Raw genomic sequence first — 18,624 nt, 5'->3', positions numbered from 1 at the left:
TGACCCCAAGCATTCATCCAAATCAACAAAAGAATGGCTTCACCAGAAGAAAAATTAAAGTTTTGGAATGGCCCAGCCAGATCCTAGACCTAAATCCAATAGAAAATCTGTGGGGTGACCTGAAGAGGGCTGTGCACAAGAGATGCCCTTGTAATCTGACAGATTTGGAGCACTTTTACAAGGAAGAGTGGGCAAATATTGCCAGGTCAAAATGCACCATGCTGATAAGACTCCTACCCAAGAAGACTGAATTCTGTAATTAAATCAAAAGGTACTTCAACAAAGTATTAGTTTAAGGGTGCAGACACTTATGCAACCAGCTTATTGTATGTTTTTTTATTTTTTATATTTTCCCCTCTCAGATTTTTTTTTCAATTGAATTGTATAGATTATAGGTCACATTAAAGGTGAGAAAAGTTTTGAAATGATTTATTGTGGTCTCATTTTTTTATATCACAAAAACCTGGCATTTTAACAGGAGTGTGAACAATTTTTATATCCACTGTGTATTAACTTTTGTAACATGAATTACATGTGGCAGAATGCAGAAGAAGCAACATCGGTAAGACTGAAATTCATAACATAAAACACAGTACAAAACTAGGAAAGAGAGGAAATGTTATGGTGCTGCACTTCTGTTAACTCCTCTGTATGAACTCATGCCAAAAAATGAAATATGATTCACACAATACTTTATGCAGGTCAGTGTGTGTGTGTATCTATACAAACGCACTTACAATGCACAAATTCTGCTTTACATTTGCTAAAGTTCAGTTCTTCTAGGCTTCTCTGAGGATCAGGACACAGTCTGAGTAATATTCACAGTTTTTCAAGCCATGAACCTTTTTAGGAAGATAAACTTTCATGTTCATATTTCAGATTTACTTACACTTAAGTAGTTACACATCTATTAATCAAACAATTCAGACCATACACACTGTGAACACATCATGTCATGTTACATGGGCCAACTTTAAAGAAGCCCAACAGCTTCTGCACAAACTATCATAATGACAAAACAGTAACAAAGGACAGCTTAATAATAAAATTAGAAGTTGTCTTTTCTGTTCTTACAACTAGAATTAATATATTCTTTTTTTAACCCAAAGGAATGAGATAGCAGAAACACAATTTTCTCTTAAAAATCTGAGCACTATTGAATTTCCTGCTATATATATATATATATATATATATATATATATATATATATATATATATATATATATATATATGACTCATCTTTTTAGACCTTAAGAGATGTTGATATTTTACAGATGGAACTGTTCTCACATTGCACATATGTTCTAAATATGCACACTGTTAAGTAATTACACACCTTGATTCAACTGGGAAAGGCTCATACAGAAACTTTTTGTAGAAGTCTTTTTTAATATCATGAACAAGGATTACTGCTTTCCCCTGATCATCAAACTGTGGTCTACCAGCACGGCCCATCATCTGGAGAACATCTACAAAAAAAAAAAAAAGCAAAAAACACTTAGTGCCTACTGCTAGACCATGGAGTATAACAACAGTGAATGAATTTGAATTCGTGAGCAAAATGAGGAAGCATATGGTCCCCAAAATGGAAAGGACAACATCAACATCACTACATGCTGAATGCACTGTTACCTAACAGAATTACATCTATAAAGTACTCTGAAGAAAGAGCTGGCTATATTTTAAGTTTCAGGTTAAAAAATAACAAATGAATAGTAAATAGGCAGCATTAATTAAATATTATCTCATAACTGGGAATTTTTATTTTCAATATTTTTGTTGGAACACTTCAACATTCTCTTCTATAAACCTAGATTATAAATGCAAGTACTGAAAATAATTATATCTAGTAATGGAAGTATATTCTGCAAGTATGAATGAAAAAGTGTATTTGACCAGAATTAGAAAATTGGCAGTAATGAAATTCATGAAGTATTCTGAGCAAAGTTCTGAAAGTGATTGTTAAAGACTAGCAATTGTCAAAATAAACAGTAGCTTACATTGCTGATGAGCTTAGTTTAGCTTATAATATCAGTTGATAAATTCAAGCGAAAAATGTAATTCTGTAACTTGTGTGTGGAATTTATTTTTAGATGTGAAAAAATTACTTATTCTAGTTTTATGTAGCATAACTGAGTTTTCAATATTTTCAGCCACTTAACTTTTCAACATGTTCCTCATTTAGACCACACTTTAAAAATGAAGGTGTTACAAATGCTGGCCAGAAAGGTGATTTCATATAAATTGCCCTTCAGGATATACATGCATGACAACAATGATTTATTTATTAAGTAGAGCTCACAGGTACTATGTTGAAAAACGGAAGTCAGAATGTAAGAAAAAAATGACAGTTATGAGTATAAGTTGAAATCTACATATTCATAAGTAAGGGTATCTCATCCAGGGACAAGGAGGTCATAACATCCCTGTATTCTTCCCTTATAAGGCCCATTATTGAGTACAACACCCTATTCAGCATGTATCTCACAAAGCACATGCAGCAGCTGGAGAGACTATAGAGGTTCCTCACCAGGAGAATCCAGGGCCTCAAAAATCTACCATACACAGATAGGCTAAAAGCCCTATCCCTCTACTTTCATACAGACTCCTCAGAGGTGACCTCTGTCTGGCATACAAGTGGATCTTGGACCCCACCTTGTTGGAATTGCTGCATATCCACAAGTCAATCTCCACTCGAGTAACCTGCACAAGCAGCCTCAGCCTGGTCTCTGACATCAATAGGACTTGTTGGCAGGACAGATTTGTGTCCCACAGACTCCCCCATGTACAGAATAGACTCACTCTCCACGTCAAGCAGAGTAATTCTTTACCCCCTTTCAAGCGCAAACTGGATGGGAAATAGAAAATACATTCCAAGGATTCCACCCATGTCCCTGCTGGACAGGGGCAGCAGGTGCTGATTTGTCTATACATGGGCTAAACTCTTGGCTAGGCTTATAAAGGCCTCAGGGCCAATAGCCTATTAACTTCCTATGATCCTCTCTCCAAAATTCAAAGTGCAATCATTAAAGAGTTTATAATGGTTTGCACTTCAGCCCTCAACAGTGAAGACATGAGAGGAGCGAGTGAGGGAAAGATGGCGCTATACATTTTACATTTTTCTTGAAAAAACAAAACACAAAGATAGCTTAAATTGGATTTTGTTAATTCAGTATTTGACTGCTGGTGGATTGGGAACCCATCACTTTCCCCCGTAAACAATAAGATTAACACAGTCTGGTTCAGTATCATAGTGGGACACAGAATCAAATGCAATCTTGGTGAGTTGGTTCACAGGAACAGTTGAAGCCACACTGGGGTATGGTGATGGAGGGGTTTGTAGGGGTTGAGTAAGTGACTACTGGACAGCTTGTTCATTTCTGATGGGATGGTGCATGTCTACAGGCCCACAGTGGGGTATCTAACAGATGCATTAGAAATGAAAATGCCCCAATAAACAATGGGTGTCAAGGATGACAACCAGCCAAAGAGTACACTGTGCTCCAGTCTGGGAAGAACATGGCAGTGGGGAAGCAAACTGCTGTGCAACTCTAATATAGCTGGCACTGTACATCACTTGTTGATAAATGAAAGTTTGGGATAGGTGTGTAAAGAAAAATCCAAGCCAGCTATGGATGACAGCCCTCAAGCATTGGAATCTTATTCCTAATGCCTAGTTAAAAAGGTAATGATAAGAAATCTGCACTGGGAGAGAGACACCCAGCTCTAACATACATACAGCTAGTATGTTAAGAAGAAATGGGAAACAAATGGGCTAATATGATAAAAGGGAAGGTTGTCAATGGACTCTCAACAACTGAATTTCATCCAGCAACATCTGGCAAAAAAAGGATTACTGATAAAGTACTCCGAATGTAAACAGAAGACCCCCCCACGCACGCACGCACGCATGCACACACACGCACACACACACACACACACACAGGGTGATATGGGCTGCTAAGCCAGAGCTACGGGAATAAATAGTTAGTGATGCTGGGAAAGGCTGGGTGGTTAAAGACTGGTGAGGTGAAAGTCAAAGAAAAAAAAGCCTTCCTTGTTTCTAGAGTTTAATGACTTAGGCAGAATGGATATCTGCCCGTATCATCAAGAGGCTTCACTTGGGGAAAGGACATCCACTTCCATATAATAATATCCTATGCTACAGCATGTGAACACTTCCTTAAAATGGTAATCAGAGAAGCAGAAAGAAAACATGAAGGTGGTGAAATTAGTACAACTTTCTTCATCTCAATAAGGGCACCAAAACCATCTCAGTAACTGTCTCAGTACCTTACATTAGAAGAACTGAGAGTGAACATTTCTGCATCTCCAATAATACATGACTACGATGGACAGAGTAAGTAGGTTGAGGTTTTCTTTTTCTAACATTACAGCAAAATGCTCTTGTAATTCAAAGCAGGGATGTCTTTACCATATGTACTAGAAATCAGTACACTGGGAATGTAATGTGAATGTCTTGTTAGATGTATAATCCAGGCATTACAGTGACATGAAAATAGAAAAAAGTACAAACCACTGGATTTACAGACTATAGGTTTCCATAAGGGGGTACAAAGAATTAGAAAAACACATGAATATAATTGCAGAGAATAATACTATATACGCTTCTAAAGACCATGGGGGCATCAAATGGCATGGCATTAACTTTTGTGAAGGAAGATGTCAAGAAATCTTTGTTATTTTTAAGAGTACTAATGTAGCAGACTTATGTTTTGTAAGTTTATGTTGCAGGCGGGTGGTTAAAGCACCGACGTGGCATGTGGCTCTTTTTCTAAGTAAGGTCTGTACTTTTTCTCTGAATTTCTTCCATAATATCATGGAGGACTGAGGGAAGACAGTCCCAGAGTCTGAGAGTTAATATACATAATGTGTACTCAGTACAAGAGACTTTACTCAAACTGAAATGTAAATAACCTTCTACCTTGATCACTGATGCAGAAGCAGGTCATTCACCCATGAAGCTGATAACCCAGGGTTGATCAGAAACGACGGAACCTGGATGGTTGGCCAATGGTCAGCTCTCCCACCTCAGGTTGGGAGGCTAGGGAAAGGTGTTTCTCTGGCATTGCAATATTCTCTAGTGCAGTATGGAGTGTGGTATGGTGCCTAACATACCAATATACTTAAGAGGGGTAGGTGTCATAGCACATCATATGTGGGAACGGGTCTACTTTGGAACCTCGAAGTTTCAAAACTTCGAACTTCATATGGTTGAGAGATTGAAGTTTTGAAAGTTTGAAACTTCAATAAAAAAGATAAAAACAAAAAAATTTTTTTTTTACATTTATACAGGGAGCAAGCCCCCCCCCCCCGCTAATTAAATATACCAACTCCGAGATCACACTACAGTGAAGAGAACAGTAAATCTCCTGTGCCACGCTATACGATCTCCATTTAAACAGTTTGAAGTTTCAAAACTTCAGTCTTATGGTCTCGGACATATGAAGTTTGATGTTTTGAAACTTCGAGCTTCCAAAGTAGACCAGTGTGAACATGCATACAACCAAGATATATCACTGTTGCATACAAACCCTTAGGAAATAATGGGGCACAACAGAAAAGTAACCACTGAAGGAATGGATGATGCTTTATCAGGAGACAGTGGTTCCCATCAGCTATAGTCCAAAGCTGGCAGCATAAGTCTAGGGGTTAAACCAGTTTGTCTACAAGGGTGGGTAAGAGTTTGAAAGACAGGGACCTGTAGCAGCTGATGGTCATTTTGCCATCAGGGGGCTAAAAATGTGGAAAAAAACTTATGGTGAAACAATATTAAATAGGTATATGGATAAATGACAGTAAAAGACACAATATATTGCACTTATAAACAAAAGCAAATAATATTTAATTTGTTTTACATACGTTAAAATGTGTTATAAACATTATCTTCAAAGTTAAATAATCCATCTCTCCCAAAGTTTGACCACTGTACTTTAAGCAGTGCTTCATTACATTTAAAATATACCTTTTAATAATGGAATAAATGTTGTGGACCACATAGCCACATGTCTTAGCGTATATGACCTTGGGAAGTACACATCCATTAGTCTCACTGGTATTATTTGTAAGGCTATGGAATGTATTACAGCCAAAACGATAAACGACATAGGTGACCTTATATCCTTTCATCCACACCACTTTGGCTTTGTAAAAGGTAGAGCATACCTGCTCAACCTGGCTGCCTTACTTACAAGGGTTAATGAAGCCACTGATAAGTATCCAGGCAACACTGCCTTCCTGGACCCTGTAAAGTCTTTTGACACTATTCTCCAAGCTAACATTAGTGACAAGGTCTCCCAGTTCAGCATTAACATTCACAGTCTACTGGACAAGTAACTGGCTATCTGGAATAACTTATCCTGTTAAGATTGGGGGGGGGGGTGCTCTAGTCAGAAAAGTGTTACTAGCAGTGTCTAACATAGGTCTTTCTTGGGCCTCCTTCTCTTTGGTACATACTTCTTTGGCATGAAAAGCAATATTGGTGGACTAGGGTACAAGATTGCAAACTGGGGACAGTTATCAAATATCCCATTTTGGTTCTCACATCCTCCAGCAGGGCTAGATCGAACAAATGCTTGTTGTGCTAATCATGGGCTTACCCTCATTGCCAAGAAATTCAGTTTAGGTTCCCTTGATAAATCTGACATTACTTCCACTTAAATCTAACACAGTCATCAGGGTCTTGGGTATCTTTGTAGAAGAAAGGCTCTCACTTAAACCACTATATCTATGTGTTGGCTAGAAAATCCTTCCACCCTGGTATCCTTAAAGGTTCAAAGAAGATATAGTCATACTTTACTCCTCCCTTATTATGCCCATCACTGAATACAATGCCCCCTTTGGGATGGACCTCCTCTAAGCACCCAAACCAGTTCAGCAAAACTCAATGATTCCTCACCATAAAGATCTACTCTGATAGATTAAAAGCCTTGCCTTATATACTCCTGAAATGTGATCTCTGCTTAGCTTTCTTTGCTATGGGTGACCCAGTGCTCTTTCTGGTCTTTCAACTAGTTAGAATTGGTGGTAAATAAAACACATGATCTCGATACTTATACTTGCGCTCTTACATAAGCGATATCAGACACGTACCTACTTCAACATATTCTGTATTTGTTGAACAGGATGTCCTTTCATACCAGGCAGAATATTTCCTTAACATCCTTTAGAACCAGTCTGGATGACTCGATGGATAATCACAAGGTCGCACTTTGGATACGTGTGGCAAAATCTACTCGGAGCAGGGGCGTCACCATTCTCCCATCAGTACTGGATGATGTGGCTGAGCTTCTCTATAGTCTCCGCCACATGCTCAGTAAGAACCTATAAACCTATCCAGCTCATAAGACTTATTTTCTAAATGCAAGTTTAAACAACAAGGAGGAAAAATAAGCAAAAAGGAACAGTAAAAGAAATTAAAGTCAAACCATGAAAAATTATAAAAATTACCTGTAATAGGGTAATCAACATAGCGACGTGTTTTTCCATCATAAAACTCTGTCCCTTTAACGATCACCAGATGAGCTGGAAAGTTCACTCCCCAAGCCAATGTACTTGTGGCAATAAGAACCTAATGCACAATATAAGAAATTGCAGACTCATGAGATATATTCCTAATGGGTATCTGGTCAACAACTTGCAATCCAAAAGCCTGATGTAAAAAGGCTTACCTGAATCTTGCAATTGACAAAAAGCTCTTCAACTGTTTTTCTATCCCTTTCATGAAGTCCAGCATGGTGCAAGCCTATTCCAAATGCCAAGGTCAACTTCAAATTTGAATCTCTTACTGTAGAAATAACAGCATTCATCTTCAAAGTAAAACAGAGGAATTAATTTTATCATTTGGTAAAATTAATTTACTTTTAAACGTACATATGGACTTAGGAAAGTATAATAAGGGAATTACCACCATTATTTCAATAAGCAATAATAGTCACAAATAGCAAAAGCAGAAAAAAAAATAAAGGCAGAAAAGCTCCAAAAACCAAGGGATAAAACAGATGAAATGTAACATGAACTCAAACACATAAAGAGAGAAGACGCATTATGCTTAAACATTTCTCTCTCTCATACATTTGCTTTGGGTATTACAATATTCCAGACCAAACAGAATAATTACACTACAGGTTTACAATATTGACATTACTTTGATTTATACAACTCAGATGACCTATACAGCTGTATTTGGTCTATTTTCAGCATAACCAGGAAGCATACAAAAATTTCAAATGGACAGTTATAATCTCAAGTAGACATCCAAAAACTCAAAATTGTCACATACACAGACAGACAGAGGCATGTATGTACATAAAATCTGTGTGTGTGAGTGTGTGTGTGTAAATACCTACTTTCAGGTCTAGCTTAACATTTTAGGAGTCCCCGGGAATGTAGGGGAAAAAAAAACAAAGAACTTAGTAAAGCACTAACATATGAGACAATGGAAATAATGGATTCTTTTCACAGACTGCCTTTACATTACAAGAATGATTTTTCTGTAACTTTATTTCAAAATTAGTAATAACAAGAGGAATTATCTTTTTTTAACAGATGCAAAGGTATGTTGACTCACAAAGTAGCTGTTCTAATCTCACCCACCATTGCTGAACTGCTACTTACAGGCTGCAGAAAGTATAGCACATCCAGCTGGCATTCTTGTAATTACACTTTGTAAGACTAAAAACATGTGCAGTAAGTTATTTTAGTTAAAAAGGTTCTTAGTGATTGGAGGGCATGCTGCTGTGGAATAATAAATTAAGAGAAAAAATAATTATAGGGCTTATCAAAGTAGAAAGAAACTCAAGTACTAAAAAACAGTTGGGAAAAAAGCCTTACTAAACAAAAGGAAGTACAGAATCGACAGATCCGAAATAAAAAAAATAATACGCATATATATCTGAAGCAACACAAAGGTGACAAAGCTGAACAAGATTTATATAAAAATGTAGTTTATTAGCAAGACTGAGCTAAATGGTCTGAATGTTCTCACTGATAGCAAATCAAGTTGATTCCCTAAAGCACTTTCTGATTTTTTGAACCAAAACTTGACTAGCAGACCATCATCTGTATTAGTCCAGAAGTAAAAATAAGTAGACAGCAGTTTGGTTTAATACGAACGGGAAGCACTCCAGGAAGGGGAAAGTGAAATGCAATAAACTGGGAAATGTTAACTGTTTTTTTTTTTTTTTTTCCAAAAGGGAAATGCACAAAAAGTGAACTAGCTGTATCAACTTAAAAAGTACTTAAACGATAATTAAATTGATAGAAGTAACAGAAGCTGCAAAAAGAATGCATGAACCATGAATTAGTTACATAAAATAAAAAATGCACTATTTAACCAATAAAAGTAAACTAGATTTCACTTGCTTTTTCAGTAAAATGTAATATGAGAAAGAACTATACGAAATTATGTACAACTGATTTTGCAACTGTAAAAATGCATTTAATTTTAAAAATTAAATTAAAATTTGCACCACAAATGTGTTGCTTGAAGAGTCTGGCTAGATCACATGATGCCTTTCCTAGATAACAGCATGTGTAGACTCCCACCCCATGATGAATTAACTGTAAAAAGAAAATGGGCATCTTCTAAAACCCAAATTAAAGCCACAGGAAATCCTGTTCAGGATGTATAAACAGAATGAATGACTGTTGATTCAAAGGCTGCAGGAGTTACTGATTTGCCGGCTGGAGGATATCTTTTGCCGACAGAGCTCAAACTGTATTATACTGCCTGTAAGGAATCTGAATATTCCATTTTAGTCTTCAAAGCCAAAAATAAGGTCAAGGTACATCTTTATCCAGAAGCAGATAGTTTCTAGCACAGATGCTAGATTTTCTTCAAAACACCATCCGTGAGTTTTATTTTCAGTTCCTTGTGTAAGTTTTGTACTGTCTGTATTTGTTTGAAAAGAAGACACTTTAATGTATTTATCTTATTTATTTCAAATAATTTCATTATCTAACTGTGAATGCTTGTGATGTTTTACTCACTAACGAAACACAAATCAGGTAGTAGGAACCAAAGTGTAATAGTAACAAATAACCAAGAAAGCACCTCGGAAATAGCTTTTTCAATAAACACAAGCCAAACTCTAGTATAAAAATTGCATTATTGAGCACTTTTGTCTCAACAGAGACTTCATCAGAATAACAAAAGCATCACATCACAATACTTTATATATGCTCTATAATCAATTTGATAACATCACTACCTATATAGGTTAATTTGTTTCAAACTCAGTGTTAAAATTCTCTTATAGTGATACCAAAAAACTCTTAGCAATAACACCTTATGAATAATTATCATTTAATATAAAGTCAGTTTTTCTATGTGCCATATTATTTCATTTATTGTGATGATTTAGACCTCCATATGGTAAAAGTCCATATCAAATGGACATTTTGATTGTTTTTCTAAAGGGATAGTGTACCTTGCTTATTGTTTGTACATAGGAAAGACAGAATGAACATTAAAAACTAGGATACATGAACATTATTACAATATAACAAAACAGGTTGAGTCTAATGCTCTTTATAGGCATTTAAAAAACTTGTAAAACAGGTACATTTTTGTTTTGGGTTATAGAACAAGTTGAATTTAACCCTAAGGGTGGCCAGTGGGAAATGCAGCTAGAATACCATGAGTTAGTCTGGGAACTAACACTGGATACTGGGACTCTCCCAGGACCTACTGGTCAACTTTCATTGGGGCCTATTTTAAATATGCGATCAACTAAATTGCAAGAAATTGATTTTAAATTTGTAACTGTGCAGCTTTGATGGACACTGTATAAACTACAGAATCATGTAAAGGAGATGCATTTTTTATTTCACATTTTTTGGTATCGCTATAAGAGAATTTTAGCATAGAGTTTGAAACAAATTAACCTATATAGGAAGTGATGTCGTCAAATTGAATGATTAATTTGTTTGACTACAAGTACTGCAATTTAATGCTTTTATTATTCTGAAGTCTCTGTTGAGATGAAAGCGCTCAATAATAAAATTTTATACTACAGTTCGGCTTGTATTTATTGGGAAAGCTATTGCTGACGTGCTTTCTTGGTTATATGTTTTACTCACCAAGCACTTTTGCATTTTACTGGAACCTGCAGCTGCTTGATGTCTGCCACAGGAAGGATAATTGCTCAGAGATAATCACTACTACTTGAATATTTGAAGGTTAGCTTATTTGAAGAGCAAACAGTAAGGTGCATTCTTGTTTTGACTAACTGGTGACAGCATACCATAAGCTTCATACGGAGGGCTTTTATTTCCCTCAGTTCTACGAAATACTGACAGTGCATGTATGCATAATAATTGTGGTCAAAGTTTTGATTTTTGTTGGTATGGCATTGGATTCAGTCTGATGTGGGTGAAATCATTTGGAGACCGTGATTATTAAAGTGATCTGTGGCTATACAGTGTGAAGTTCATTTGTATGTGGTAGGTGCTGGCCATTACCTTAGGCAGCAGTGCACATTTACACTACACCCTTAAGGCCAACTGACTTTTATATATTGACAGGTACCAGTGGTGGAATTCAAACCCTTGAAGGCACAGGTGCAAGAGTAAAAATGCCAGTGTCTCTATCTCATTACATAAAGAATTTAGAAATTGGTTAAAAAGACAGCTTGTTCTTCTGAAAGCTACAACAGCTTTTTTTCAGACCACAAGGCTCATCATTCTGAGATCTTTCTGACAAGGGGCTACAACCTGAAACAGTACTGCAACACTAAAATCATGTGAACCTGGACTTCAATGGAAAATATCAATATCTCTAGGACAAAGTCAGTCCAGGAAAAACCTGAATCAAAATTTACCCATCACAGGATTGTAAAAGTCCACAACAGCTGCTATATGTACTTTCATAATTGAAAACTGAACACCTTCATCAGAAGGAAAAAGCAAATAACAAAAACAACATCTGCATTACAGAAAAATGGATTTATCTCTTTCAGTCCTATCCAAATGGCAAATTATTTCCTTCTGGCAAAGTATATCAGTTTGGTAAAGTCTTTCCTGTTACCTAAAAGGCCTTTGGAAACCTGAAAGGAAACCCTAAATGAATCAACAGCTATGTTGTCTAGAACCAGGCAAGATGCAGGGTAGGAGAAGATGACAGTCCAGAATAATGAGGATAGCACAGCTGTCTAAGAATTTACTACTGTAGTAGATGTTTGAAAAGATCACTATTGTTGTAATGCAGACCAGTGGGATGCATACTGCCAAGGATACATCTGGCCAATACGTCAAAGCTCATATGCTCCTTCCTTGCATGTCATCCATCCGATCTTAGATCTTGACATAAGGGCTGTGTGCTGGTACACAAGGAATATACAAGCACAAAATGCTCAGAGCTTTCATGCCCTATAAGGTTACTCTGGCTAAGTACAAAAAGAACTCGTGATATACATGGAAAAGAGGGAGAAATGGTAGGCAAGTAGGGATACCACCATTGCCAAAAAGAAAGAAGAAAGAGAAGCTGGAGAAGGGTGCATATACTGCAATAGTGATCTATTTGAACATCTACTGCTATGGTAAATTCATACACAACTGTACTATGTTCATAATTAGATCACTGTTGCAATGATGCTGACCAATGGGATGATTGCAAAATCCTTTTATGCAGAGTGGGAGGGAGAAAGAGACACTGAACTAGATAGCAACCCTCCAAAAATGGTTCTGTCAAAACTAGTTCTGGACCTGGAAAAAAACATCAGTTTTAACATTGTTTAAAATACTTGGAGCTTACGCCTATGAAAAACACCCTAGAAGATACCACATATATTAGAGAATGAGCTTTGATACTTCACACCTGAGAGATAGATTTACCATGAAATGAATACCAAAACAAAATGGCAAGGGACACTTGGAAATAGTTTGAACACTGGCAGACCTTGCTTCTTACCATCAAAGGAGATGTGTAACTAATCATATTTTTTAACTTCCTCTGTCTAGTGCAGATAAAATATAAATTGTCTGTGTACATCAGACAAGTGTAGAATCTATTCAGAATTGTTTTGAGCAAAAGGAAAAATGCAGGAAGATAAAAAGATAGTTTCAGAGACATTTATGTGACCACTTTATGTATAAATGATAAATCAGTTTTAAGGGAAACTCTATCTTTATGGAAAACTACAAAAGGAGGGACAGTCACTGATGTTTTATTCAGGAACTCTTTTAACAGAGGTTAGAGCAACAAGGAGAACAGGCTTCCATATTCAAAACTTTACAGATGCTGTAGCAGCTGGCTCAAAATGTAGAGCCAATTTCTCAAGAACATAATTCAGGTCCCAAGGAAGAGGAATTTTCTGGGTGGTCTGAGGTGTAGGGCATCTATTAGGAATTGCTTGCTTTTCAAACATGAAGAAAGGAGTAGACCTAAAGGAAGACAGGCTCAGATGACTGGCAGATACACTTTAATGGAGGTGTGTGTTGGCCTAAGTTAAACAGATCACACAGGTATTAGAGGATAAAAGGTATGTCTAACTAATAAGGATCCCAACATCTCTTATGGCACCAAATAGATAATCTGTGATTTTGACATATACAAATTTCTAGTAGAAGTTTTTTTTTACTTACTTTATGACCTGTAGCATGTCAGAGCACTAATGCTTAAACGGAATCAAAAGTTTTCCATCCAGACCATACGGATGAATGTCTTCAGGATGAGGTGGATGACAGAGCTCTTTTGCTGTGTGAGCAAGTGTATGCAGTGCCGGTATTGATCGGTTATTGTCTTGAACAAAAGTGTTGGGGGTGTGGGGAGGGCACCACCAGAATTCTGGGTTTGTCCTGACTTTTTAGGAAAACCTTTTGTGCAAGAGGAAAGGGGAAAAAAAGCATACAGTAAATTCCTTTTTCAAGTGATGGGGAAGGAGGCATATTTTGCCAGTGCTTCCTTTCAGGTATCCAGGAGTAACATATTTTGAAATGAATGTGGAAATCTACAATAGGGGATAATCTGCAGGAAGACTTCCCACATCATTATCCATTCAAGGAGGTCTACCCTTGATCTGCTCATGTGATCTGCCAAGTTGGTCTGTTCTGAAGGAATGTACACTGCTTTGAAAAAGAGGTTGTGATGAATAGCAATGTCCCAAACCAACACTGCAAGCCTTCACAGGGATAACATTTCGAACCAGCCCGGTTTGTTGATATATTACATAACAGTTGTGCTTGTCTGTCACAATCTGGAGAGTTTCTGCAACCTAAGCTGACAGAAGGACTGGAGAGCCAGAACAAATGCTTTCACCTCTTTTATGATTATATGCTAATTTTGCTCTTTTTAGACCAAAGTCCTTGCACTTTGAAACCCTCTGAGCAAGCCCCCAGGCTGTGTCTGATTCATCTGCTGAGACACTCTGAAGAGGAGGTAATATGAAATGGAACTCCTGGACACAGGATTAATTCTTGTGATCCACAGATGTAACTTTCGTCACAAACAACAAGACTTGAATGGAGAAAGTCAAAAGATGACAGTGTTCAACCCATATTAACTTTAGCTACTACTGGATTTTCTTCAAGTATAGTCTAGAAAAATGTATCATCTGAATGGGGAATGCCACATCAACCCAGGGTTCTTAGAATCTCTACTGCTGAGGTCAGACATTTGTCAGCAATCAAAAGTAGTCTGGTAAGAATATCATCTTGTCTGAAAGAAAAGCTACCATCAGAAAAGATCCTAGGTGGCAAATTAGGAAATACCCACGAATATGAAGGAAAAGACTGGACTTGTTGAAATTCAAAGTGAACCCCAGATTTTAAAATAAATTGATTGTGAACTGTAAGTCCTTAAGAATTTTGTGATAAGTAGTTGAATCAGAAATAATGTCCAGATAAGGCTAAATGCGGATAACCTGGAGCCTACATAATTATATTTTTGGGGACTATGCACTTTGTAAATACTCTTGGAGCAGTGGAAAGCCCAAAATGCAAATCAGTAAACTAAAAATGCAAGTCAAATGGCACAGGTAATAAAACTTCCTGTGAAGAGGATGGATTACAATATGGAAGTAAGCATTCTTGAGGTTCAAGGTGGCCAAAAGGGTGTTTGGAAGAATGAAGGGAAAAAAGGATCTCAGGTGCTAGCATTTTGAATTTTGGAATGATTAAGAAGTGGTTAAGTACAGACAGAAAGTACAGTTTTGTACCTACCATAAATGTAGATGTCCGATAGGTATGCATCTGCAGTCATCACATATGGGTTGTCCTGCCTCAGGCAGCCCTTCGGTCGGCCGGATTCCAAAGTCTGGGTCCAGCGTCGGCTGATGTTGCCCTCTCTCCGACGTCAGAGCGCCTGGGGTATAAAAGCATCAGCCGACGCCATCTTCCTCAGTTTTTCTTGCCCCAGATGCCAGGTGCCCTCTAAGGAAGGCTAAATTTGGAGAGGTGCAAAAAATTCCAAACATGCACAGTCATATAAAACAAATACACCATAATAGATAACCCCAGCTAGCTATAAGAGGGATAAGTACCCAGGAAATACCACAGAGGGGAAGGAGGGAGGGTAAACCTGACTGCAGATGCATACCTATCGGACATCTACATTTATGGTAGGTACAAAACTGTACTATGTCCTTCAAGGATGCATCTGCAGTCCTTACATATGGGTAGAATACCATAGCCAAGCTGGGGGTGGTAGGATCTAAGAAAAGGATGGTGTAGCTAAAATGCCCTGCAGGACTGCCATAGCAAAGCCTGCTCTGGATCTGGAATATAAGGGTAAGTTGTAATGCTTGGAAAATGTATGCACTGAGCTCCATGTAGCAGCTTCTAAAATGTCCTTGGTAGCCACCCCTCTTAAGAAGGCTGTGGTGGTGGCTGTGGCTCTGGTGGAATGAGGTATGATGTTAGCTGGCACAGCTTTGCCATGAAAAGAGTAACAGAATCAAATGCAATTCCCTATCCATTTGGAAATTGTCTGTTTGGAAATTGCTTTTCCTTGTACACCAGCAGCATATGCTACAAATAGCTGGTCAGTTTTTCTCGGGCCGCGAGTGTCGGTCCTTTTCCTTCCGTTTTTTGGCTAAATGTGTAGTCGGAGTCTCCGACGGCATTTTATATGCAAAAGCAGGACCAAAAAACTCTTCTGCAAACTCCGACCGACGTCTAAGTGTCCGTCGGTTGAAGGAAGCACAGGCTAAACAAGCTGATACGTCGTGGTCTGGGCCTAAGCAAGGAAGGCAGTAAGAGTGGAAATCCTTATGAGGTATTTGTTTCCCACAAGTTAAACAATTATTTACTTTGTCTGACATTGGCTGAGGCAAGAAAGAGTAACCAACGGGGTACTTAGCTTTTTTAGAAGTCTTCGGTAGCTGAAATCTCTGGATCTGACCGACCGGCACTTGCGAACAGCTTCTGCTTCGGGCACCGCGCGGCAAGAAAGACTGAGGAAAATGGCGTCGGCTGATGCCTTTATACCCCAGAAGCTATGACGTTGGGTGAAGTGCGACATCAGCCGAGGCCAGACCCAGACTTTGGAATCCGGCCGATCGAAGGGCTGCCTGAGGCAGGACAACCCATATGTTATGACTGCAGATGCATCCTTGAAGGACATCTGTAGTTCTGAAGATGCTGCTGGTTCAAAGTGAGGTAGAGTTAATTTTTCCAACATGAAGTTAAGGTCCCATGTAGGCACTGGTGGTTTCCTTGGAGGATTGATGTTTTTAATTCCCCTTAGAAACTGCCTTAGGAGTGGATGAGAGAAGACAGGTGGATCAGTATTGTATTCTGCTGAAATTGCTGAAGCATGAATTTTTATGGAAGAGTAAGAAAGGCCATTGTGGAGCATTTCTGCCAAGTATTCCAGGATATGTGCCATGTTCATCACTGTCGCATCTAGGCCCTTTGTGGTGTTCCAAGTGAAATCTTTTCCATTTTGCTGAATATGCCTTTCTTGTGGAAGGCCGACGAGCTTCCATGATGATGTCCTTCACTGTCTTAGATAGCTTATCCTGGTGAGGAGTCAAGGTATTCTCCAGGCTGTCAGCTGCAAGGTTTTCAGGTTGGAGTGCAGAGTTTTGTAATTGTGCTGTGTCAGAAGAAGTGGCCATTGTGGTAGAGGCCACGGTTTTGTGCGTGACATGCTCCTTAACAGTGTGTACCAGTGCTGTCTGGGCCAGTCCGGAGCTATCAGAATCACTTTTGGCTGCTCTGTCCTGATCTTCAGTAAGACCTTGGTCATTAATGGAAGAGGTGGGAATGCATACACTGTTAGAGTATTCCAGCTGAAAGAGAGGGTGTCCACTTTCCATGCCTGCGGGTGGTATGTCCTTGAGCAGAATTTCTTCAGCTGATGGTTGTGGTGGGAGGCAAAAAGATCTATGTCCAGCCTCCCCCATGATTGTGTTATCTGAAGGAAGATGTCTGGGTGCAGCATCCATTCGTGTGGATCCATGACATTTCTGCTTAGACTGTCCGCCAACATATTGCCTTTTCCTGGCACAAACTGGGATTGCAGCTCTATATTGATTTTTAGGGAAAGTTCCCAAAGATTCATTGCCAGCCTGCAAAGAGGGTAGGAATGGGTACCTCCTTGCTTGTTTATGTACCACATAACTGTGGTATTGTCTGTCCTTATTAGCAGGTGCCCTTGATGGAGAAAATGTTTGAAGGCCTCGATTGCATGTATCGCCGCCAGCATTTCCTTTTGGTTTATGTGCATGCTCAATTCTTTCTGTGACCATAGTCCTTGAATGCATCTGCCCTCCATGTGTGCTCCCCATCCATGGTCTGAAGCGTCCGTTGTAATGGTTTGGCTGATTATTGGTTTGCTGAAGGGCAGGCCCCTGTTTGACTGGCTTGCTTGAGCCCACCACAGAAATTCCTTTTGAAGGCATGGAATGAGTGGTATCAAAGCTTCTAGGCTGTGACTGTGCTGAGATCATAAACTCCTTAGGTACCATTGTAGTTTCTCATATGTAGCCTTGCTTGTGGAATCAGAAGAATGCAAGATGCCATGTAACCCAGGGCCTGCAGGATTTTCCTTGCAGTCAGCTGAGTTTGTTTTGTCAGATTTTTGAAATAATCCGGTAGTTGTCTTTGTTTTTCTTCCGTGAGAAAAGCCATTTGGGTGGTTGTATCTAGTTTCGCACCCAGAAAAATTATCCTTTGGGATGGAACAAGTGTTGATTTGTGAATGTTGACTGTATATCCCAAAGCCTGAAGTAGGCGGATGGCATAATTCAAGTGTTTTACCAAAGTTTGTTGGCTGTCCGCTTGTATAAGGCAGTCGTCCAGATATGGGTATATTTGAATCCCCTGAAGTCTGCAGTGAGCAATTACTGATGCCAGGCATTTCGTGAATACTCTGGGCACAGTAGATAAGCCAAAGGGCAATGCTGAGAATTGATAATGCTCTGAACCTGCAAGAAATCGGAGGTGTCTTCTGCAACTTTGTCTGATAGGGACATGCAGGTATGCCTCCTTGAGGTCTAGAGTTACCAGCCAAGACCCCTTACCCAGCATGGGAAGGAGTTGCTGTAGGGTCAGCATTTTGAATTTTGGCACAATGAGATAAGTATTCAGTGTGGACAAGTCGAGAATAGGCCTCCATTGTTTTTCTTTTCTTGGGACAAGGAATAGTCTGGAATAAAATCC

The 18,624-nt window shown here is 38.6% G+C and overlaps 1 protein-coding gene across 1 annotated transcript in view; it reads right to left on the bottom strand.

Annotated features, from left to right (window-relative positions):
• The window catches only part of ASCC3 (activating signal cointegrator 1 complex subunit 3), a 4,485,173-nt gene that overhangs the window by 877,567 nt on the left and 3,588,982 nt on the right, over positions 1-18,624 (bottom strand). Inside the window, exons 29-31 of the mRNA XM_044069284.1 lie at positions 7,692-7,829; positions 7,471-7,591; positions 1,337-1,469 (exon numbers count right to left, since the gene is read on the bottom strand). Of these exons, the coding sequence (XP_043925219.1) occupies positions 1,337-1,469; positions 7,471-7,591; positions 7,692-7,829 (392 nt within the window). The remainder of the gene's footprint in view (positions 1-1,336; positions 1,470-7,470; positions 7,592-7,691; positions 7,830-18,624) is intronic.

Source organism: Protopterus annectens, chromosome 1.part0, assembly GCF_019279795.1.
Source record: "Protopterus annectens isolate FY-2018-M chromosome 1.part0, PAN1.0, whole genome shotgun sequence".
NCBI classification, from domain to species: domain Eukaryota; kingdom Metazoa; phylum Chordata; order Ceratodontiformes; family Protopteridae; genus Protopterus; species Protopterus annectens.
Note: the sequence above shows the minus strand (reverse complement) of the source record. Positions and strands in the feature narration are given on the sequence as shown.